We start from the raw sequence: 23565 nt of genomic DNA, 5'->3' as shown, positions 1-23565 counted from the left end.
ATCATTCTTTATGAGTCCTTGGGTTAGAGAGAACTACTTCAACCTCTTCGGGAGAAATTTGGTTGCCACACAGCACTTGGCAAGGTTTCAAAGCCACTTTGCGCCCCAAAGTGGCAGAGAGTTGGAATGCCTCCAATTTGGAGAAAGGCTGTTTTGGTTTTGATTTTCTGGGTGTGTTGGTTGTTGGTGGCTTTCTTGCTATTTAACTAATAATTGCTGTCAGCTCAGCCTTGTCATTACCAGTTTAGTTTATTATGGGTTGTTTAGTTACACTGCGTGCGTAATGATGCGTATTTGCTTCGATTCCATGTGTTCATGGCCTGTAATTTTCCACTAATTAGACTTTTTAAAGACACATATGCAGTTATCTCCTCAAATTTGCATCATCTGCTCCCCTGTTGCCAAAGCAGATGTACACAGCGCCCACCCATCCCCACGCCAAGAAATAATTCATTTTCATCACTGCGTTCTTTCTCTGCTGGGAAGTAGGAAGTGTGTGTGTGTGTGGGGGGGTGCAGATGGTTCTTGTCCCACTGAAGTGAGCGCCACCAAAGTACTGCGGACCAGAGGGGTTGCATAGGAGTCAAACAGAAACGGTAAGATGGAGGGGAGGGAGCAGGGCCAGAGCTACCCGAAAAACAGCAGCAAACTGACCCAGGACCTCAGACTCACTCCCAGCTCCAGCCCCTGCCCCCAAAGGATTCAGACGTCACCAGTTCCCCAAGAATCAAGCATCCAGACACCTCAAATCAAGTGGCTTTATTTCCCCAGTATGGGGAGCTGTGAGTGGGCTCTGTGGTCCATGTACCCTCAGGACCCTGGAGCTTCTCCCGCCCAGCGGGCTGTGGCAGGGCCTTCAACAGGCTGTGCCTGGGCGCCGGAGGCCGACCCTCCCAGGGTGGGGCTGGTTCTGGGAAAGCCTGGGGCCTGCTGTGGTTCGGTGGGATGTGACTCCCCGCAGTGGTCCCGACAGCGATCTAGGTGGGAAAGGCCACCTCTTCCAGAGGTCCTGGGCCAGCTAGGCCTTACTTTGGGAGCAAGAATGCCCCGAGGGGGCTACTTCTTGAAGTCCAGCAACAGGATTCAGTCTGGGGGAAAGAGAGAACAAGCGGTGGGCATCGAGAGGACAGAAAAAACGAAAGACTGGCCGCAAGGAGAGAGACCCGTGAAAAGCCCAGAGGAAACCAAGAGTGAACTGGGGCAAAGAGAGGGAGCGGAGAGAAATACAGGGGAGCACAGAACCAGGTAGTGCCAGAGACCAGAGATAAACACAGGCAGACCCCACACACTGACCTTTGGGCCCAGGCGGGGCTGGGGGCTGGGGCAACCCTGGGGGAAGCAACGCAGAGCGGCTCAGGGCTTCGGCCACCCAGCCCAAGACATGGCTACAGTGCTGGACCTAGGGAGCAAACAGGACAACATGGCACCAGATGGAAATCCACACCCATCCCATCCGTCCCACCCTCCCCCAGCCTGGCCTGGAGACCTCACCTGCTGTTCCAGCCCTTTCAGACGCTGCTCGTACTCGCGGATCTGTCTTAGCTGCTTCAATGCCGTGTCCACCCTGGGCACACAGGAATTCAGGCCTGTGCCTGCAGCCCACCAGCCCCACCCACCTGAAGTCTAGCTTCCTGAAACTCCACCTTCTTTGCCCCCACCCTTCCAGAACCGGACCGCTCAGGCTCCGCCTCTAACCTGATGCTTCCCAAACCGCAGCCCATTCTCCCCTCAAACTATGTGCCCCCAAGGCCAGAAACCCCGCCCCTGGCCAGGCCCCGCCCTCACTTCTGCGATGTGCGCTTCAGACGCTCAGAGTCACTTTCCCGCTTGTCCCTCGCACGCGCCAGTAGCAAATTCTCCTTCTGCACCGATTCCCACGTCAAAAGCCGCCTCTCATCGTCCTTATGGAGGTGGACCCCTGGAGAGCAGGGTCAGAAAAGAGTAAAGAGCCCGCCCCGTCTTCGGAACGTGCCCACTCCCAGACCCAGCCTCCTGGCTCAAAATCCTGAGTGACCCCTCCCAGACCACGCCCCCTGACAGCTTAAGCCCTGCCCACTGGTTCTTCCCAGACATCATCCCCAGCCTATCCACGTTCTTCTTTCTCTCCGGGTCCCGCCCCTTGTGTTTCTGTCTTATGGGCCAAGACCCGCTCTCACGAAAATGCGATGGCGAGCTGGCCCTGTGCCTGCACAATCGACGGATGAGGAGGCGCACGTGCGAGATGATGATGAAGGGTGGGGCCAGCGCAGGCCGAGAGTGAAATTCCCGGATGAGGCTATAGCGCTGCGCCTTCCAATAGAGGTCGCTGTTGCCCTGTACTTTGCCAAAGGTGTAGCTGTGGGGACCAGAGGTCAAGGGTCACTAGAAGTCAAAGCCCAGCCAGGGGCAGTGGATCAAGGTTAGATGTCAGGCAATATGTTCAAAGCACAAGGTAGCCGACAGATGTCAAAATCAATGTCAGAGGTTATTACAGGACGCAATTAGTAATTACGGTAGGAGGGCCAAGGGTCACAGATCAGAGGTCAAGTTGGGAATAATGTCATGGATTAGGGTAGAGGGTTAAATCTGTTAAATTCAGGTTTAAAAGTCAGTCTGAACACAAATAATTAAAATCAGCAATAAAAATGGGGGCATTACAACCAACCTTACAGAAATAAAAAGGATGATGAGAGAATACTATCAACCATTGTATGCCAACAAAAAAAGACAACCCAGGTGAAATGGAAAAGTTCCTAGACACACACAAATTACCTAAAATGACACATGAAGAAATAGAAAATCTCAAAAGACCTCTAACAAGAGGAAACTAATCAAAAATATACCCGAAAAAGCCCAGGACCAGGCTTCACTGGTGAATTTACCAAACATTTAAAAAACTACACCAATCCTTTTCAAACTCTTTAAAAAGGGTGAATAGGAGAAAACACTCCCTGACTCATTCTGTGAGGCCAGGATTATCATATCAATATCCAAAAATAAAAAAAGAATTACAGATCATGATTCTTTATGAATATACATACAAAAATTCTCAACAAAATACTAGCAAACCTAATTCAGAAGCATATTAAAGGGATTATACACCACGGCCAAGTAGGATTTATTACAGGAATACAAAGGTGGTTCAACATCAAATCAATCAATGTAATACAACATATTAATAGAACAAAGGAAAAAATTACAATCATCCCAACTGACACAGAAAAGGCATTTGACAAAACCTAATACCCTTTCGTGATTAAAAAAAAAACAACCCTCAGAAAATCAAAGAATAAAAGGAAACTTCCTCAACATGGTAAAGGGTAATTATGACAAACCCACAGCTAACATCGTACTTAATGAAGAAAGACTGAAATCTTTCCCTGAAGATCAGGATGCTGACTTTCACCACCACTATTCATTCTTGTACTGGAAATTCCAGCCAGAGCAATTAGGCAAGAAAAAGAAATAAAAGGCATCCAAAATGGAAAGGAAGAAGTAAAACTATCTCTCTTCACAAATGACATGATCCTATTCTGGAAAACCCCAGAGAATCACAAGAAAGCTGCTGGAAGTGAGTTCAGCAAAGTTGCAGGTACAAGGTCAACAAACAAAAATCAGTTGTGTATCTATATACCTGCCATGGAAAATCCAAAAAGGAAATTAAGAAAGCAATTTCATTTATAATAGAATCTAAAAGAATAAAGCACCTAGAAATGAATTTACACAAGTCAGTGAGAGGCCTGTACCCTAAAAATTACGAAACAATGCTGAAAGAAATGTAAAAGACATCCTAAATAAGTGGAAAGACATTCTGGGTTCATGAGCACAAAGACTGGATGTTGTTAAGATGTCAATACCACCCAAAGCAATCTACAGTATTGACTGCAATCTCTAAATTGCAACAGCCTAGAAATGGCAAAGCCAATCCTCTAATATATATGGAATTGCAAAGGCCCCAAAGAGCCAAAACAATCTTGAAAAAGAACAAAGACAAGGGCTCACATTTCCCAGTTTCAAAATTTTGCTACAAAATCAAAACACATCATGTTTCTGGCATAAGAACAAAGATATCAACCAATGGGATAGAGTTGAGAGTCTAGAAATAAATCCACACATCTAGGAGTGCTGTAGCTCAACATGTATCAAAGATATATCAAAAATATGTCAAAATCCTAACCCCTAAGTACCCCAGAATATGACCTTATTTGGAAATAAGATCATTATAAAGGTAATCAAGTTAAAAGAAGGTCATTAGGGTTGGTCACTAATCCAATGACTAGTGTCTTTATAAAGAGGGGAAATTTGACCCTGGCTGGTGTGGCTCAGTGGATTGAGTGCCAGCCTGTGAACCAAAGGGTCACAAGTTGGATTCCCAGTCAGAAAACATGCCTGGGTTGAGGGCCAGGTCCCCGGTTGGGGGCACACGAGAGGAAACCACACACTGATGTTTCTGTCACTTTCTCTACCCACGCCCCTCTAAAAATAAATAAATAAAAATCTTTTAAAAAGGGGGAGGAAGTTTGGACACAGACATGCACACAGGGAGAACACTTTATAAATGTGAAGAAAGACATTGGAATGGTGTACCTAGAAGCCAAAGTGTGCCAGAAATCCATCCAAAGCTGAGAGAGAGGCATGAGACAATTCTCTCTCACAGGCCTCAGAAGCAACCCACCCAGTCCCATACCTTGACTTTGGACTTCTAGTTTCGAGAACTGTCAAACACTAACCTTCTGTAATTGAAAGCCACCCACTTTGGGGTACTTTGTTAGGGAAGCCCTGGGAAACTAATGTGATGGGCAATGGATTCATAGTGCCAAGTCCATTCCATGGGGGGAAACAGCCTCTTCAACTAAGGGTCCTGAGAGAAGTGGATGTCTACCTGCAAAAAGAATGTAGTTGGATCCCTACCTCACACCATATACAAAAGTGAAGTCAAAATGGACTACCAACCGAAATATCGCAGCTCCCACCATAAAACAGGAGTAAGTCTTCATGACTTTGGATTTGGCAATGAGTGCTGACACATGACACCAAAGGTACAAGCAACAAAAGAAAAAATAAATTTGACTTCATCAAAACTCAAAACTTTTCCCTGGCTGGTGTAGCTCAGTGGACTGAGCATGGGCTGTGAACCAAAGGGTTGCCGGTTCAACTCCCAGTCAGGGCACATGCCTGGGTTGCAGGCCTTGTCCTTACTGGGGGCCATGTGAGAGGAACCACACACTGATGTTTCTCTCCCTCTCTTTCTCCCTCCCTTCCCCTCTCTCTAAAATAAATAAATAAAGTATTTTTTAAAAACCTCAAAACTTTCGCACAGCAAAGGATATTATCAAGAAAAGCGAAAGACAACCAACAGAATAGGAGAAAGTATTTGCAAATTATATATCTGATAGCAGTTTCATATCCAGAGTATATAAAGAAATTCAACAACAAAAAGACAACCCAATTAAAAAACAAGCAGAAGATCTGAATAGACATTTCTCTAATAATATACAAATAGGGTAATAAGCACGTGGAAAGATCCTCCACACCATTGGTCATTAGAGAAATGTGAATCCAAACCACACTGAAATGACCAGTCCATAGCCGCTAAGACGGCCACAACTTTCTGGAAAAGAAAATAACTGTCGGCAGAAACACAGAGAACTCGGAACCCTCGTCAGTTGCTAGTGGGGACGTGACAGGGTGCAGCTGCTGTAGAAAACAATTTGGTGGTTCCTCAAAAGAGCGAAACCTAGAATTACCATGTGACCCAGCATTCTAGTCTAGTAACGTACCCAAAAGATCCGAAACCAAAGATTTAAACAAATACGTGAATGCTAATGTTCACAGCAGCATTAATCACAACAGCCAAAGATGGAAACAATCCCAGACCCCATCAACAGAGGCATAAACCAAATGTCTTAGGTCAATGCAATGGAATATTACTCAGCCATTAAAAAGGAACGGAGCGCCAACACACGCCACAACATGAATGAACTTTGAAAACTTGATGCTACGAGAAATAAACCAGGCACAAAAGGTCAAATAGGGCATGATGCCACTTATAAGAAACATTGAGTACAGGCAAAGTCACAGATGTAAAGTAGGTTAGCCGTAGTCAGGCACTGGGAGGGGAGCAGGCAACGGGGAGTTGCTGCTTGCTTACAATGCTTTTGTCCGGAGTGATGAAAATGCTTTGCAAATAGTGGTGATGGTTATAAAAATTGTAAGTATAACTAATGCCACTGAACTGCATACTTAAAATAGCAAAAATGGTGAATTTCGTGTTATATATATTTTGCCACAATAAAAAAAAGATTTAAACATGCAGCCTGGGCTCAGGGAGAGGAGCAGAGCCCAAAGTCGGGGTCAGGCTGGGTCTGAGGACAAGCCAGCATTAGGTTTGATTCAAGAGTTCAGGGACTAAAGGGGAAACGAACAGGCTGGGATGAAGAATCATGCTGGGGTCAAGGGTCACGCTAGGGTCAAGGGTCCTCCTACCTGAACATGGCGATGAGGAGATTGACCAGCAGGATGTTGGCCACCAGCAGGAAGATAACGAGAAGGAGCACCACCAGCCAGTTGGCGTAAAGGGAGACGCAGTAGCCACCCTGGGCCCCGGAGGGGCGCGCCCACAAGCCCTTCTCCGATGAGCAGTTGTCGTGCTGCATGAGGGTCACTGCGAAGGGACAGACTCAGAGGTGGGGGCAGAGGTGGGGCCCTAACCAAGACAGAAACCCAGAGGGGCCGTGGGGAGCAGACACCCAGAGAGGGAGAGACAGAATCCCAGAAAGCAAGGGGGGCGAGACCCAAAGAGACACAGGAGGGGTCAGCGACGGATAGAAGAGGACAGAGTCCCCTAGGGATGAAGGAGAGGGGAGCATGCTCAGAGACCCACAGAGGCAGAGACTTAGTGAGATGGGTGAAGAGATCCATCCAGGCGGAGGATCAGAGGGGAAGGACGCAAGGGAGGGTGTCAGGCCCCTCCCCTTGTACCGTCCATTTCCTCCTGCGGGATCTGCCCAAAGATCTGCAGGTAGGGCCGGTAGAAGACGCGGCGCAGGATTTTCGGGAGGTCTTGGTCCTGAGGCCTAAGGAGACCCTCCGTGGCCACCCCGTAGGCAACCAGCCACACGCCGAGGAAGAACAGGAAGAAGAACACATCCTTCATCTGCAGGAGAAGTTGAGACCAAGTCTGGCCCCGCCCTCCCCAGCTCTGGCCCCGCCCGGTTCCCCTCCGGCCCCGCCTCCTCACCATCTTGCTCACGATGACAATCTTGGGCCCCAGCTGTTTATTGACCGTGAAGATATGCAGCAGGCGCAGCGTGAAGATCATGAAGTCGAGGCAGAGGACGGTGCGGCCCAGGTCATACAGGCCCGGGGTCAGTCTGGGGTGCAGGGAGAAAGATGGGGGTCACTCAAGGTCACAGGGTGCATAGGAAAACCTGTACCTTCCCAAGGCAGGCTTCAGGGGAGGCTGCAGCCTCCCCCAGGCCGGAATCCGGGCCGCCCGTTCACCCAAGTGTATCAGATTTCCCAATGTCAACAGGGTTGCTCCAGCAGGGGACCCAATAAACGACGGCTACGTAAGGCCACATAAAGCCACATAAACGATGGCCTAAACAGAAACCTGGGAGGTCCCTGTCACAATCGAGTTGAAAAAGCTGCTGGATATATGTCTCACCTATCAGAGGAAAAATATAGAGAGTTCTAGCAAAAACCAATCATCAGAAGAGAAAGGGCCTAACAGGAAAGTGGGGAAAGGCTGACGCACTATGGAGAGGAAGGTCAAATGGCCAATCGCATTGGTGAACTCTGGGGAAAATAAAAGTTATATTCCTATTTTGCATAATCATATATATAATCATGAACATAACATTTGTAAGTGGGAGCAAAGTTTTTGGAAAGACAGTTGATAGGAGTCCATGTGACTACTAGCTATGAAAAGATGCCCAATCTAACTAGTAGTCAGGGATGCATACATTTTAAAAAGAGGTCATTTTTACCAATCAGGGTGGCAAAAAAATTTTTTTATGTTAAACTCAGAGCTACAAAATTTTAAAGATTGAAAATATTAGATTTTGTCAAGGATATCTTCAAGAGGGTACTCTCTTACCCTGATGGGTATGTAAACAGGTGAAGCTATTTTACAAGAAAATCTATCCACATCAAGAATATACACAGTCCTGGCTGGTGTAGCTCAGTGGATTGAGTGCTGGCCTGCGAACCAGAAGGTCGCCAGTTCCATTCCCAGTCAGGGCACATACCTGAGTGGCGGGCAAGGTCCCCAGTAGGGGGTGTGTGAGAAACAACCACACATTGATGTTTCTCTCCCTTTCTCTCTCCCTCCCTCCCCTCTGTCTAAAAATAAAATCCTAAAAAAAAAAAAGAATATACAAACGTATACTTCGATCCACAAAATTTAAATCTAGAATGTAAACTTTTATTACTCTGGAATAATAAAAAATTGGGAAAAAAACAAAATGTCCATCTGGAAGGGCCTGGCAAAGCATAATGATTCATCCATGCCATTCGGGAGATCACTGGAAATTTCTCTATTGTAAGTCAAGATCTTTGGATTCTTTTCCCCATGTGATAATTTCTCTCTCCCCTAGAAAACAGTGAGCTTGACAAAATATGTGAAATATCACTGGAATTCCTAGAGCATGATAGCAGATAGCCTTAACACTTTAATCTCACACGATACTTTGTACAAAATACAAGAAATAAACACAAGCACAGTGTTCTGCGAAACTCTTTCATCACTGTTGGAATAAATTATTCATGTCATATTACTTGGTAGTATTCCTAACACAGCATGGGCAAAGCATGCCTCTCAGTGTGTCCACTGAGGAAAGACTAGAAGGTATCCCTTGTAAATAGTCCACAAAGCTCTTCCTCTGCTCTCCTTAAAAGGAGCAGTGTCCTACCTGCTAAGACTTTATAGAAAAAGAAAAAGAAACAGCAGCCACAGAGGACTGGACCCAGGGCAGCCAGTATATGATGAATATCTGGGAGAGAAACTGAAATAGACTTTGTGGAGAAATGTTCGGCCCACTTTCTACCTCTTGAAGTCCAAAGTTTTTGTCTCAATGCCTTATGAAAAGAATTCATTCATTCATTAAGTGCTGGCAAGGAGAAATCTGTCTTGTCTGATCTTTAGCCAATGATGGCTATAAATCCCTTCACCTGGAATCCGCCGCGGCATTTTTAAAGAATACGATACATTTGCAAATGCTGGCATGGAAAAAATGTCAGGACATACTGTAGAGAAAAAGGGAAGGTTGCAGAAGAATACATAAAACATAGTGTCATTTGTGTATAAAAGTAGTACATACATCTGTCCATGTAAATGCCTAGAAAAAGAACAGGCAGGGTGTGCACCAAACTGTCGATGGAAGTAACTGCTGAGAAAGTGAAGACACTTGAAAAGACTGAGGAAATCATTGGTTGTTGTTCTATGTCCTTCAGTTGTTTAATCTTGTTTAACGAGAACACATTTTTGCAGTTCTTTGGTAACAGAGTATATTTCAAAGATATCTTCAGGTGAGATAGAACAGAGTGACTTGAGGAGAGAGGCAGCACAAGGACACTCAGAGTGCCATGTGGGGAGACCTCAGGACATTAGGGAATGCAAAAGAGGGACACGGAGTCTGGGAAGGGGGAGAGAAGGCTTCCAAGACAGACACAGCAAAGCTGAGACCTAAAGGAAACACAGGAGTTGGCTTGGCCAAGGACGGGGGGGAAGCATTTCAGGACAGGGGGACAGCATGTGCCAAGACCCAAAGACGAGATAATTTGCTCCCAAGGACATTTCAATGTGCCCTTTGTGGCCCTTCTCTGGGCACCACACCGTATGACCGGGAAACTATGGAAGAAATGAACTAACATTATACAGCCCATTCTGGGCCACAGAAAGTATTTCAGGGGAATCCACAACTTGTTTTTTATAAATCAGCTAAGAAATAGTAGGGACGGGTACCGTTCCATGGACTAAACAGCTGACACAACGTGCAAGCCGCCCTGATGAAGTTTGAATCTATGACATTTGACCCAGGAAAACGGGACATGAAAGAAGTAAAAGCCACAAAGGAAAATTCACACACACAGACTCGAAATCTGGCAAAATTCAATACAGACAAAAACACGAATGATGAACCGAACAGTTGTGGCAGAACTTCACCCCCATAGCAGTTAACCGTACTGAAGTAATTCCAGAAACTGACAGTGACTGGAGCTATTTTCACTGCCCTGCATACAAAATTGATCAAGGAAGTTTCAAAAATACTTCCCTGATAAGAATTCATCAGTAGTGGTACAATTCTGCTAAAAATGTATAATTACACAAACACAAAGTATCCAGGACCAAGGTCAGAGCCCCTGTCCCGGGGGACAAAGGAACTGCAAGGAGATTTCTCAGAGGGTGGGAGTGAAGGAAACAAAGAAATCTGGAAACAGCCCTGCAGAGAAGGGGCCCTAGACCAGGCAGGGCCCCCACACCAGGCGCTGGGGCCCTGGGGAGGGGAGGGGTGGGTCAGCTCTGGGAAGAGCCTGGAGGCTGGGGTGCCCGTCCAGGTGGGGGAGGTGGCCACGGATGGAGAGGGGTGGGAGGAGAGAGTCAGGGGTGGGAGGTCCGGGGCAGGACCGCAGGCTGGGGAGAAAGAGGAGGGAGGAGGGGAAGCGGTGGCCAGCCTCCGGCCTGCTTTTGGTGGAAGATATTGAGCACAGCGGGACAGTGGTGCCAATGCAGGGCCAGGTTCAGGGGCTCAGAGAAACCCCCAGGAACCTCCAGATCTGGCGGAAACAGTGGCAGAAGCAGCGGGGCCCTCACTTTCACCACATCATCCCCGCAGCCAGATACCTCCGCGGCAGCACATTGCTTCTAGGCCATCTTTACACCGTCCTTCCCATCCAGAGGGGTTTTCTGTTTGTCGCTTCAAGAGTAGGCGGAGGGGGCGTTGGCCGCTCCGGGGCCAGAGGTCTGAAGGCCACGGGGACACTCACCGGCAGCCCACGCCCAGGAGGAAGCAGGTGAGCGCCACGAGGTCGCACTGGTTCCAGGTGTCTATGAGGTAGAGGTGCAGCCTGCGGCGCAGCGGGGCCCGGCAGGGGGTTGGCCCGGGACCCCCGGTGGCCAGGCTGCCCCAGCCGCCGCCCAGGCCCTGGCGGAACTCCTCGCAGAGCAGGGTGAAGGCCCAGAAGTACAGCAGCAGCTCCAGCGCCCCGGGCAGCGAGGGCCGGAAGTCCACCAGCAGCACCCGGGCGAAGAGCGTCAGGAAGAGCAGGTAGCTGACCACGTTGCCCAGGAAAGCCGTCACCGGCGCTCCCCAGAACTGGGACCAGCGCCGCAAGTGCGGGGAGCACCCGCTCCGGCTGGGCTGACTCAATACCCCCAAGGGCATCTTCTCAGAGGGGTCTGCTGGCCTGAGGGAGACGGAGGGAGAGGAGAGCTCAGCTTGACCTCTGGACCTGACCTTCACCATTAGCAAGACTGCTAACCTGTCCCATGGTCTCCCCACCCTCACGACTTCTGACCAGGTCTGAACTTAAACTAAGTCTGAGGTCTGCCGTCTCCTTGACTTGTGACCCCTGTATCTAACCTCTGACCTCTGAAATCTCCTACCATCAAGACTGCTTACCCTTCACTCTGACTCCTGTCACCCTTCTGACCTCTGGCTCCTGGGATGATTTCTGACTCTTCTCTGGCTTCTGACTCCAAGTCCTGTGCTTTCACTATCACCATCTCTGACTCTCTGTCTGACTTTGAACCATCTACCTGACCTCTGACCCTCCAGTATGACCTCTGACCCCCTCACTTGCATGACTTTGGGTCCCCAAGGTTGAAAACTCAGATCCCGCATATTAACCTCTGACTCAGGTTCTGAGATCAGATTACCGAGTCCAGTCCTCTCATGTAAGCCTTCCTGCCCCATGTCTGGTATCTGGCCACACAGCCATATTTGGCTTCTGAATTCCCACCTTCTTGGTCCGTGCGTATCTCCGACCCTTCTCTCCCAAGTTCTGATCCTCGGTCCCAATTTCATCCTGACTCTTAATGGTGACCCCAAAGAGAAATGCCAAGATGAGTAATACTAATAGTAATACATTCAAAAAGCTAACAGGGAAAACAAACAGGTTTGGAGAGGCACTGTCTCTTCACAAACCAAGCAGACAAAAATAATCCCGAAGTAGAAACTACCCAAATGTTCATTACGTGATGAATGGATAAATAGAACGTGATCTCTCTGGACAATGGGATCTTATTCAACAAAAAGAAGGAATGAAGCCCTGGCTAGTGTAGCTCATTGGATTGAGTGCGGGCTGCGAACCAAAGCGTCACCGGTTCGATTCCCAGTCAGGACACATGCCTGGGTTGTGGGCCAGGTCCCCACTGGGGGCCACATGAGAGGCAAAGGCACACTGATATTACTCTCCCTCTCTCTTTCTCCCTCCCTTCCCCTCTCTAAAAATAAATAAATAAAATCTTAACAAAAAAAAAGAAGAAGGAACGAAGCCCTGGCATATGTTGCAACATGGAAAAATCTTGAAAACATAATGCTATGTAAACAAAGCCAGCTGTGAAAGATCCCACCCATAGTGCACACTTCTGTCTATAGGAAAGGCCAGAAGAGGCAAATCTACAGGGACAGAGAGTGGACCCGTGGTGGCCCAGGCTCTGGGGAGAGGAGAACGGGGAGTGACTGGCTGTTAATGAGGACAGAGTTTCTCGTGGCAGTGATGAAAATGTTTTGAGATTAATTGTGGTGGTGATTTCACAACTCTGTGAATATACTAAAAACCGTTGAATTGTATAACCTTAAGTGGGTGAACGGAATGGTATGTGAATTATATCTCAGTAAAGCTGTGCTAAGGAAATTAAGTGGACCCCAGCTACTGCTGGGGAGCACAGCACTGTCTCTATGCACCAAGGCTGTGGGTTTGATCCCCAGTCAGGACACATACAAGAACCAACCAATGAATGAATCGGTAAGTGGAAAAACACATAGGTGTTTCTCTCTCTCTCCCTAAAGTCAATTTTTAAAATGTCATATTTTAAAAAAGAAGTGGAAAGACCAGTAAGAGCTAAAGACAGTGAGAAGCAGAGAGGAGCACAAGGGAATGACAAGGGAAACGGCCCTGAAGTTTCCATTGCGCCCTCTACAGCATCGTGGGACTGAGACTGTGTGGTGGGTCAGAACGCTCCCCGAGGACTGCCATCTTGAAAACCCACAGCTGGGCCACACAGATTCCTGGGCCCAGCCCCAAGCCTCCCTGGGAGAGGGGCCAGGGATATGTCCGTGGCTAAGAACCCAGATTCGGGCATAAGAAGACCTGGGTTCAAAACCTAGCACTACCACTTACCGGTCATGTGACCTGAGTCACATAAGCGAAGCCCTCAGTTACTTCACCTGTTACTGAGATGGTACTAGAGCCTACTGCCCAGGGTTGTCGAGAAAATTAAATGAACTGATTTTCAAAGGACTTCGCACCACAGCTGCCCATTGTCAGTGTTCTACGACACCAGCTATTGTCATGGTCATTGTCACCATCACGTGCAGAAGGTGGGAAATCACTTGGCCAGCATGCCACTATTGGCCCTGACATGGGGCCTTCTATCCAAACTTTTTTTTTAAAGAAAGTTTTAATTATTTATTTTTAGACAGAGGGGAAGAGAAGGAGAGAAACATCAATGTGTGGTTGCCTCTCATGTGGCCCCCACTGGGGACCTGGCCCGCAACCCAGACATGTGCCCTGACTGGGAATCAAACCAGTGACCCTTTGGTTCCCAGCATGTGGTCAATCCACTGAGCTACACCCGCCAGGTATCCAGCCTTTTGAAGTATATACATATATATATACACACACACATACATATACACTCACCGCCTCACATGAGTGAGGCGCCAGTGCTTCACTCACCTGAATGGCCCTTCCCCATTGAGGCCCCCATCCACACCCAACCCCATGTCCTTCTGTTCGGGCTCCTCGTCTGACTTCCTGGCATGGAGAGAAGCACAGTGTGAGAAATGGTCGGGGGCTGGGGGTGGAGAGGAGAGAGCGGGAGAGGACTTCCCCAGGGATATCCAACCTCTTTACCCAGTGACACAGCAGGGGGACAGAGGGGTGGCCCCCCTAGAGTCACCCCAGAGAGAACTGTCCCCGAGCCAAGCCGGAGGGCAGAAGAATTGCTCCTACAGATACAGAGAGCCCCCCTCTGCCCCCAAAGCTCACCTCCCAGCACATGCCGCCAGTGTTTGGGAGGGAAGGAGAGAGAACAGGTGGGAAACGCTGGACAGACTGAAAGGTGGCCAGACGCGAGCAGGGAGAGACAGAGCACCCACTCCTGCCAACCTGCCCCGGGGGACTGACCTGAAGGTGATTAGGTTGGTGTAGATAAGTGGCGGGCAAAAGAAGGCGAGAACCAGGGCCCAGATGGGCGTGGTGCTGTCCATCTCCCCCCACCACTTCTGTGTCAGCAGAGACTGCGGGGTGTGGGGGAGATGAGGAGCCTGAGTCCCGCCCCTGCCCCCGCTCCCGCCCCGCCCCACCCACCCAGTCCCTCCCCCGCAGACCCCGCGCAAGAACTGGGCCACAGCTCCAGAGTGAGGGGCAAGTGCTCAACCTGCAGACGTAAGGACTGAGGTGGGGGAAGGCGGTCAAAGGCGAGGACCACCCTACCGCAGGTTTGAGCTAGTAGTTACACAGCCCACGTTTATGAGCACAACGTGCCAGGTACTGCGCTAAGGGACTAGCCCACCTGACCCTCACCACACTCTCAGGAAGACAGGTACTAATGTTTCCTCCCTTTTCACAGATGGGGCACGGGGAGGTTAAGAAAAGGCCATCAACAGACCCCATGAGTTTAACCACTATGCGGCGCAAAGGACTCTGGGTAATTCTTTGTAATGCCAATCAAATCATTCCTATGGCTGAGGATGGGGCTTCCTGTTGGGCTGAGCTGGTCTTCCTGGCACATCCTGTATGGAGGGTAGGCCTGCTGGTGTCCCCTGTCACATGCAGATTGAGGATACTGAGAAAAGTTCCAAATGTTGGGATGGGAAGGACTATCCGGGCAAGCAGGGTTGCCCAAAAGAGAGGAATTCCTGCAGGAGGAGTGGGGTTTCCCAGACCAGAGTGTGTCTGCGTCCAGAACACTAGGAAATTGCCTGGTGAGGTCATTCCAATCCCTGAGACCTGGAACCGGGATCTTCTAAGGAGCTGGGAGGGGCTTCCTGTGCGTCAGGTGCGATTTCCCACTACAGGCATTAGGAATTCCTGTATGCTGAGGGGACCGTTTCAGATGGTGGGCTTTGCTGTGGCAGGGGGTGTGGCTTCCCAGGGGAAGAGCAGCTTTTCTGGGACAGGGCTGAGGGGTGGTCTGGAGCGGGAGAGGCTGGCCTAGACCGTTGCCTGCCCGAAATGGCAGAGCACAGCTGGGGACCTGGGGACGGTTTGCATGCTGGGTCTCAGACGCCCACCTGCACTCCATCCTGCGCAAAGAAGGCACGGGCGTCGGCCTGCATGGCAAGCTGCAGACAGGTGGCGTTGCCCCAGAACGGGCAGCGTCGGAGAAGCAGGCGAGCAGCCCACTCCTCGCTGTTGTGGTAGCATTTGCCAAAGAGGTCTGAGAGCAGGGGGTTGATATGAGAAGAAGAAAAATGAGTAAGGAGACGAGGGAACAGACAAGGAGATTGACGGGGCGGGGGCAGGGTTATGAGAGGACTGGGGAGAAGTACGCACGCCGCTTAATGGCGGCCTGTGTCCCTGCCCCGCCCCTACTCTGCCCCCACGCACCAACACTTAGCCCCTCAAACTTGGCCGCCAGGTCCTTCCTCCGCGCTGCCTCCTCAGCCTCCGACTCCAGGCGCGCCAGCACCCGGAGCAGCAAACAGGCCCCAAGAGCTGAGGCCACGGCGTTGGAGCCCTGGAGGGACAGAGGGGGCGGTCACGGATGGGGTCGGAGCGAGATTCACAGAAGGCTGAGGTAGGGTCAGAAAACCTGGGATCAAGGGAAGGACAGCAGCCAGAGGTCAGATCGAGGGGGTCAGCAGAGCCCAAGGATAAAGTAATGTTTGCTGATGGATCTGGAAGAAACCGGACGTACAGGGGAAAGGTGGGAAGTCAGATGGCTCAGAAACCAGGATCTGGGGCTGGAGTTAGAAGGGCATCACAGGTTACAGACAGACAGGCCGGGAGGCAGCTGGAAACACCGCCTAGAAGGGCAGAGCAGAGAACTTCCACGCTCCGTCCCTCCACAAAGGCCACAAGATACTGTCAGGATCAACTTTTCTCGAGTTCTGGAATCTACTATAAAACTCACAACAAACAGGAAAGTGCTTAATGAAAACAGAAACTGCTGAATTTCAATGAAAAAAGCACCATGATGTTTTTACTGTATTTTGCTGTGTATAAGGCACACTTATGTTTTTGGCCCAAACTTTCAGGGGAAAAAAAATCTTTCGTTTTAATTTTTAAATTTGATTACTTATTTATTTATATTTAGAAACAAAACTGATTATCATCTTCCAGGGTATTATTTTGCATACAGATATTGTAATTGCCTTCTAGAGTTATACTTTTAACACATAGCATAATAAAAGAATTAGAAACACTTATATAGATACGGAATCAGTGCCGCTCATGTATAATGCACATCCTTATTTTTCCCTCAAAAATCTGGGCGAAAATATGGGCATTATACACGGTGAAATACAGTAACTAACCCGTTTACCCTGGCCAACTCCCCAGCTCAGTGGCAGCCTTGAAGGTGTGGGTTTTCAGTATCAGAGGCAGCAACTCAGATCTTACTCTTGAATAATTGTGATTGTGAGTGTGGACCTCGCTGGGGGCCCCCGGAACAACCAGCTCAAGCCCTGGCTGCTATGGCTCAGTGGACTGGGCACCAGCCTGCGAAACAAAGGGTTGCCAGTTCAATTCCCAGCCGGGGCACATGCCTGGGTTGAGGGCCAGGTCCCCAGTAGGGGGTGCTCAAAAGGCAACCACACACTGATGTTTCTCTCCCTCTCTTTCTCCCTCCCTTCCCCTGTCTAAAAGTAAATAAATAAAATCTTAAAAAAAAAAAAAAAAAAAGAACCAGCTTAAGAGCTTGCCTTTCTTTCTCCAGTTCTTGGAGTTTCTCCAGGGCAAAAGTAGCCTCCCAGGGGGTGTTTGAAAGCATTTAAAAATAAAGGTATTAACCTCAGCTTCCCTCTTACAACTCAAGAACAAAGAATAGTGGTTTAGGCTTGTGATATACTGAACAGGTTGGGCGGGAAGCAACTAGGGAAATAGATACCTGGGGGAAGCTGTTTACTAAGCTTCTATAGGTCCCTGGGGATCAAGGAGGCTACGGGCAGTACTGTAGCTCAGAAAAGGCGAGCAAAGCCCTAAGCTTTCATTCCTGGCTGACCTTCAGGCAACAAAAGCAGGAAGTGACAGCTAAGGTAGAATGGTAAACGCCCTGCCTGTGTTGAAAAACAGCTCTGACACAGGGTGAGTCAGCAACCTGAGGGAGTGTGGGGTTTCCCCACTGCAAGCATTTAAGGAAATCTCTATCAAGTCACTAGTTGACCACTAAGCTAACAGGACAGGGACTTCAGTGGCCACACATGACAAAGAATATAGACTTTACAAAAATAGCTTACAGTCCTGGCTGGTGTGGCTCAGTGGATTGAGTGCCAGCCTGTGAAGCTAGGGGTTGCTGGTTCGATTCCCAGGCAGGGCACATGCCTGGGTTGCAGGCCAGGTCCCATTAGGGGGTGTGCGAGAGGCAACCATACATTGAGGTTTCTCTTTTTCTCCCTCACTCCCCCTCTCTCTAAAGTAAATAAATAAATAAATAAATAAATAATAAGTCTTTTTAAAAATAGCTTAAAAGGGTCACTAAACAACAACCCACAAAAAACACTGGAGGAAGGGATTAAGCTGCTATCTAGAGTTGCCAAATTATAATATTCAAAATGTCCAGTTTTCAACAAGAAATTATGATGTGTACAAAGAAACAAGAAAATATGGTCCATTCACAGGGAAAAAATAAAAATTGTCCCTAAGGGAGCTCAGGCTACACTTAGACTTTATATCAACTGTCCTAAATATGCCTAAAAAGCCAAAGGAAGTAACGAACAAAGAACTAAAAGAACCCAGTAAAGTGATGTCTTCCCACAAAGAGAATATAAAGAATAAGAAAGAAATTATAAAAGTAACCAAATAGAAATTCTGGAGCTGAACAGAACAATAACCAAAATAAAAAAGAATTTACTAGAAAGGCTCAATAGTAGCTTTGAGGCAAAAGAAAGAATTTTGAACTTGAACTTTTCACAGAGTCCATGTGACCACCAACAGATAAATGATAAACAAAACACAGACCATCAGTGGAATATTAGTCAGCCTTTAAAAAGGAGGAAATTCTGGTACGTGCTAGCACAAGGATAGACCCTAAGAACGCCATGCTACGTGAAGAAAGTCAAATGAAAAAGGCCACATAATATATGATTCCACTGATGTAAGCCATCCCAAATAGGCGATCCATGGAAATAGAGAGCGGACTAGCGGGGACCAGGAGTGATGCTTAACAGGTATGGGTTCCTTCGGGGAGCCAATCACAATGCAGCGGAACCAGGTAGAAGGGGTGGTTGCACCACAGCATGAGTGTGTAATTTTATTTTATTTTAATTTTTTATGAGTGTATAATTTTATTTTATTTTATTTTAATTTTTGTGAGTGTATAATTTTATTTTATTTTATTTTGTGAGTGTATAATTTTAAATGCTTAAAATGGTACACTTGAAGATATATGAATTTTATGTTAATGAATAAAATCTGTATTTAACTCATGACCCGATAGCTTGAAAAAACCCAGCGCTGAAGGAGTCCTGTCAAAATATTTCTCTAAAACATAGACATGAGGCCTGGTTGGTGTGGCTCAGTGGATTAAGCACCGGCCTGTGAACCAAAGGGCCACCGGTTCAATTCCTGGTCAGGGCACATGCCTGGGTTGCAGGCCAGGTTCCCAGTTGGGGGGCATGTGAGAGGCAACCACATATTGATGTTTCTCTCCCTCTCTTTCTCCCTCCCTTCCCCTCTCTCTAAAAATAAATAAATAAAATCTTTAAAATAAAATAAAATAAAATAAAGACCTAAAAATAAGCTCTATCAGCCCTGGCTGGTGTAGCTCAGTGGATTGAGCACAGGCTGCGAACCAAAGCATCACAGGTTCGATTCCCAGTCAGGGCACATGCCTGGGTTGCAGGTCATGGCCCCCAGCAACCGCACATTGATGTTTCTCTCTCTCTCTCTCTCTTTCTCCCTCCCTTCCCTTTCTAAAAAAAAAACAAAAAACAAATAAATAAAATATTTAAAAAATAAGTTCTATCTTAGATCCTATTGGAATTCCAAAACTTTTAAAAAAGATTTTATTTATTTGTCTTTAGGGAGAAGGAAGAGAGGGAGAGAAACATCAATGTGTGGTTGCCTCTCATGTGGTCCCCCCACTGGGGACCTGGCCCGAAACCTAGGCATGTGCCCTGACTGGGAATTGAACCAGCGACCCTTTGGTTCGCAGGCCCGTGCTCAATCCACTGAGCTACACCAGGCAAGGTGGTAAAACATTTTGTTTTAACTTTGCAAACTTCCTCAATGGGTCCCAACACCTTTATCCCGCCTGTTGGAGACCAGCCTCGTCCCCCTCAGCTGCTTGCAGGACCCCAGCTTTACGGTCTTACCTGCTCCCTTGCCTCTAGTTTTGTGCCTTCTGCATTGCAGCTACAACAACGCATCAGAATTGCAAGAGTACCCATGTTTAAACAGCTCCCCTCAGCTACAGGATACCGTCTAACTTTCTCGTACAGGCAACCATTTGAAAGAATGAGGCCGATTCACATGTATGACCAAGGGAAAAGGCCCGATATATACCGTCAACGGGAAAGGCAAGTTACAAGAAGAGCACGATATGGAAAAACAGGAGAAGAAAAGGAAGCAGCAGCAGCTGGAGTCATACACGGGGAGTAGAGGCCCGGGTGACACCAGTGGTCAGGGAATCGTATTGCAGGGACACTAGAGTCTGGTGAACTAAAAGGACAGGGATGGAGGACAGTGGCATCAGAGATCAAGTCAGCACTCACTATCTCCCAGAAGTACAAGGCCATCTGGGCCCTGTTCAGTAGCAGCGCCCAGAGGAACAGGTCACTCCAGGGGGTCTGCCCGAGGACGGCGTCCAGCATGAGGTCCGAGGTGGCCCTGACCGAGAGCAGCAGTGACTGCAGGCGAGGGAGGCGTGGTGAGGATTGGCCCCGCCCCAGATGCCTGCCTGGCTCCGCCCCAACCACAAGACCCACCCCAGTTCCTTCACAGACCCCGTTATCTGACCACGCCCCCTCCCAACGTAGCTCCATCCCCAGGTCCTTCTAGGTGTTCCCCTCCCAGCGTCGCCAGGTCCTTACGCTCTCCGGGCCGCCACGGTCGTTCTCCCTGCAGTCGTGGTGGTCATGGTGGTCATGGTGGGGATCCCCGGTGGCCCAGGCGTGGTACCTTGGCGCACACATCTCACCTAGCAGCATCCGAAGCACCTGCCCCACGTTAGGGAGTCGGGGCTCCGCAGAGGGTTTAAAGACTGGGGTTTTGGTGCCCGCGCTGTGCGACGCCTGGTCCAGAAGGCTGCGGATGAGCGAGCTGGGGGGCGCTGCGTTGTACAGCTGGGCCAGGCGCGTGGGAGTCAGGAAGTGACACAGGCTAAGGCCGTGAGAGATGAGCAAGCGCACGAACTCGGGCCGGTCATTCAAGAGAGCGTCCTCGAGGGAGGCCTCCAGGTGGACCGACTGGCAGGTGTGGGATGAGCAGAGACAGAGAGAAGGCCAGATGAGGTCAGAGGTTAAGAACAAGAGATGCGTGTGCAGAACGGGGTGACAAAATGGATGCACGGGTGAATGGATGGATGAAGAGGGAGGGAACAAGATGGGGACAGATGGACAATAAGAGATGGGTGGACAATTACAAGAAAATTGGAAAGGACATAATGGAAGACTGGGACAAATGTCAGGGAGGCAGGAGGATGCATCCCCCTTGTTGGGACCCCCCCCTTCCAAACCCTCACCCGCCACTGGATGTCACCCCGGAAGAGTTCACTCTGGGCAATGTCTACACGGTTCCAGGCCACAGCCAGACGCAGCTCGTCCAGGTAAGCTGAGGCCTCAGAGCTCCCGCAGGCTGCAAGGGTGAGAAGGGGAGGGGGCAAGAGTCAGCGGGAGGGTGGGAACATCCGGGGAATGTTTGTTTTGCTAAGTTTTGGGATGCCTGACGTTTAGATCCCATATAAAGGAGGTGTTATCCGGCAGAGTCTGGGGTCTTCAAGAAGCCAGGCTATTACAAGCAAAAGGTCATTCAAGTCAGGGGCAGAGCACAGACCAGCGGTTTAGCGGCCCCGAGAAGGAAACGGAATCATTCATTCATTTCACATGGATTGAGGTAGGTTGTGGACCAGGCAATAGGAGGAATAGGGCGGGAAAGTGGATATGGTCCCTGCCCTGAAGGAGCTCCTTCCAGGAAAACCTAACCTGGAATGACGTAACCACCCTCAGAGTGATGGGCGCCCTGGGAGGCAGGCAGAGCTTGTGATTAGGGCCCAGGGAGCGCTGCAATCACGGAGGTTTGAACGATCCAAGGAAGCCTCGAACAGGATGGGCACTGAGGAGGGACCTTTTTTTTTTAAAGGTTTTACTTATTTATTTTTAGAGTGGGGGGAAGGGGAGAAGAAAGAGAGAAACATCCATTGTTTGCCTCTTGGACAGGCCCAGACGGGGGGACCAAACCCTTAACCCAGGCATGTGCCCCCCCCTGGAATCAAACTGGTGACCTTTCACTTTGAGGGATGGCACCCAACAAAATGAGCCCCACCAGTCAGGGTGAGGTGGGGTTTTGAAAGACAGGTAGGATGCCCTTGCCGGTGCAGCTCAGTGGATTGAGTGCCAGCCTGCAAACCACAGGGTCACCAGTTCAATTCTCAGTCAGGACAGATGCCTGGGTTGCAGGCCAGGTCCCCAGTAGAGGGCGCACAAGAGGCAACCACACATTGATGCTTCTCTCCCTCTCTTTCTCCCTCCCTTCCCCTCTGTCTAAAAATAAATAAATAAAATATTTTAAAAAAATTTAAAAAGAAGGTACGACGGGTAGGATTTGAAGGTATGCATCTAAGGTGAAAAAAGAACCTTCGCGGCAGCAGGAACAGCTTGAGCAAAGACTGGTGCAGGAAAACACCGGATGTGACCGCAAACACAGGACACTCTGATTCCCTGAAACATGGGGCATGTGTGAGAGGAGAGAGGAGACAGTAGCAGAAAGCGAGACTGGAAACAATCCCGACACAAGAGGGGCTCCGGAAGACCCAGGAGGTCCTTAAAACGAGCAAGGAAGACTAAAGGGCCTTTAAAACTCAGACCCAACCATTGGGTGGATGCAGAGCATGCGCACTCAGCAGGGGCCTGAGCGGTGGGAGGCACGCAGTGGACCCCGAAAGTAAAGACAGGTCTGGGCGCTGCTGCGTCCCGGGGCGCTCGGCTATGGCGTTATTTTCTCCTTCCGCCTCCGCTAGCTCCACATCTATCTCCAAAGCAGAGGAAGGACCGTTGTCTCGTTTAGGCCCTTCCAGAGATCCGCAGGGCAGGGCTAGGGTGCCCAGAGGAGAGGATGTGAGCAATGTGCTCCGAGGACGGTCCCATCCCAGCTCCACCAAACCCAACTGAAGGGCTTTGGGTGAGCCTCGGTCGGAAGCCTCAGTTTCCTCACCTATAAAATGGGAATGCTAATGGGAAACTACTTTGGAGCACTGCCATCAATAGGAATTGTAGGAAGAAGTCCCAAACGGGGAAACTATAGCTTGACCAGTGGAGCCCCTAAGGCTGAGAACCGAGGAAACACAGGCCCTGAGAGAGGCGGTCACAAGCAGAGATTTCAGATTTCTGTTCAAAGCAGAGGCACCTCCAGGATGGAATTTTCTGAGTCTGGATCTCCCCTCCTTCCCTCACAGATTCAAGAAAAGAAAAATATACTTAAATATCTTGCATTATATTCTGCCTTCACACGTGGCAGCGGATCTTCATGCTCACCATTTCCCATGCTGAGCTCACGGAGGGGGGGGTCCCCAAAACCCATCTTCCCCTGGGTCCTCACTCTCGGGGACAGCAGCTATGCCCCGCCTCTGTCCCCTCCCTCCCCGCCAGTCTACAAGGTGGACCCTCGAGTGCTGTTCTGGTCCCTCTCTTCTTTCCAGAGCTTATTGATCCCCAAGCCCTACCTCTCTAGCCCCCTGACTCCAACCCCCGTACTGACCCCATGGCCCCAGCTCCCTCCTGTCCCACCACCACTGCAGTCTCCTTGTTCCTCAGTCTACCCTCTCTAGTCTGCCCCCTCCTGACCCTAGAGGGTCCTTCTGTACACAGAACTGACCCTGTCCCTCCCAAGTGCCTCAGGACAAAGTCTCAGTGAAGGTCCTGCGTGGTCTGGCCCCGCCTACCTCACTGGCTGTCTCCTGTCACATGCTTCACGCCATCTACGTGGGTCTCTGACCTCTCCCCCAGATACACCCCACACAGTGGGTGTGAGAGTCAGGCA

General features: G+C 49.3%; 1 protein-coding gene across 4 annotated transcripts in view; it reads right to left on the bottom strand.

The window, feature by feature from the left end:
* Positions 1–744: 744 nt before the first annotated feature.
* TRPM4 (transient receptor potential cation channel subfamily M member 4) overlaps positions 745–23565 on the bottom strand; it is a 34994-nt gene continuing 12173 nt past the window's right edge. For 3 of the 4 annotated variants that reach the window (XM_045856258.1, XM_045856261.1, XM_045856262.1), the window contains 17 exons: positions 21053–21165; positions 20403–20777; positions 20085–20219; positions 15760–15889; positions 15444–15589; positions 14335–14447; positions 13885–13962; positions 11944–12015; positions 10969–11388; positions 7220–7352; positions 6961–7135; positions 6466–6643; positions 2157–2335; positions 1786–1918; positions 1492–1564; positions 1294–1399; positions 745–1088 (listed from right to left, as the gene is read on the bottom strand). In XM_045856258.1, the coding sequence (XP_045712214.1) occupies positions 1084–1088; positions 1294–1399; positions 1492–1564; positions 1786–1918; positions 2157–2335; positions 6466–6643; positions 6961–7135; positions 7220–7352; positions 10969–11388; positions 11944–12015; positions 13885–13962; positions 14335–14447; positions 15444–15589; positions 15760–15889; positions 20085–20219; positions 20403–20777; positions 21053–21165 (2564 nt within the window). In that variant the 3' untranslated portion in view covers positions 745–1083. The remainder of the gene's footprint in view (positions 1089–1293; positions 1400–1491; positions 1565–1785; positions 1919–2156; positions 2336–6465; positions 6644–6960; positions 7136–7219; positions 7353–10968; positions 11389–11943; positions 12016–13884; positions 13963–14334; positions 14448–15443; positions 15590–15759; positions 15890–20084; positions 20220–20402; positions 20778–21052; positions 21166–23565) is intronic. The other variant, XM_045856259.1, reaches the window with a different exon arrangement.

Source organism: Phyllostomus hastatus, unplaced genomic scaffold (genome assembly GCF_019186645.2).
Source record: "Phyllostomus hastatus isolate PE091 unplaced genomic scaffold, TTU_PhHast_1.1 phas_scaffold_1224, whole genome shotgun sequence".
Lineage (NCBI taxonomy): Eukaryota > Metazoa > Chordata > Mammalia > Chiroptera > Phyllostomidae > Phyllostomus > Phyllostomus hastatus.
This window is presented reverse-complemented; position numbering and strand designations above follow the sequence as displayed.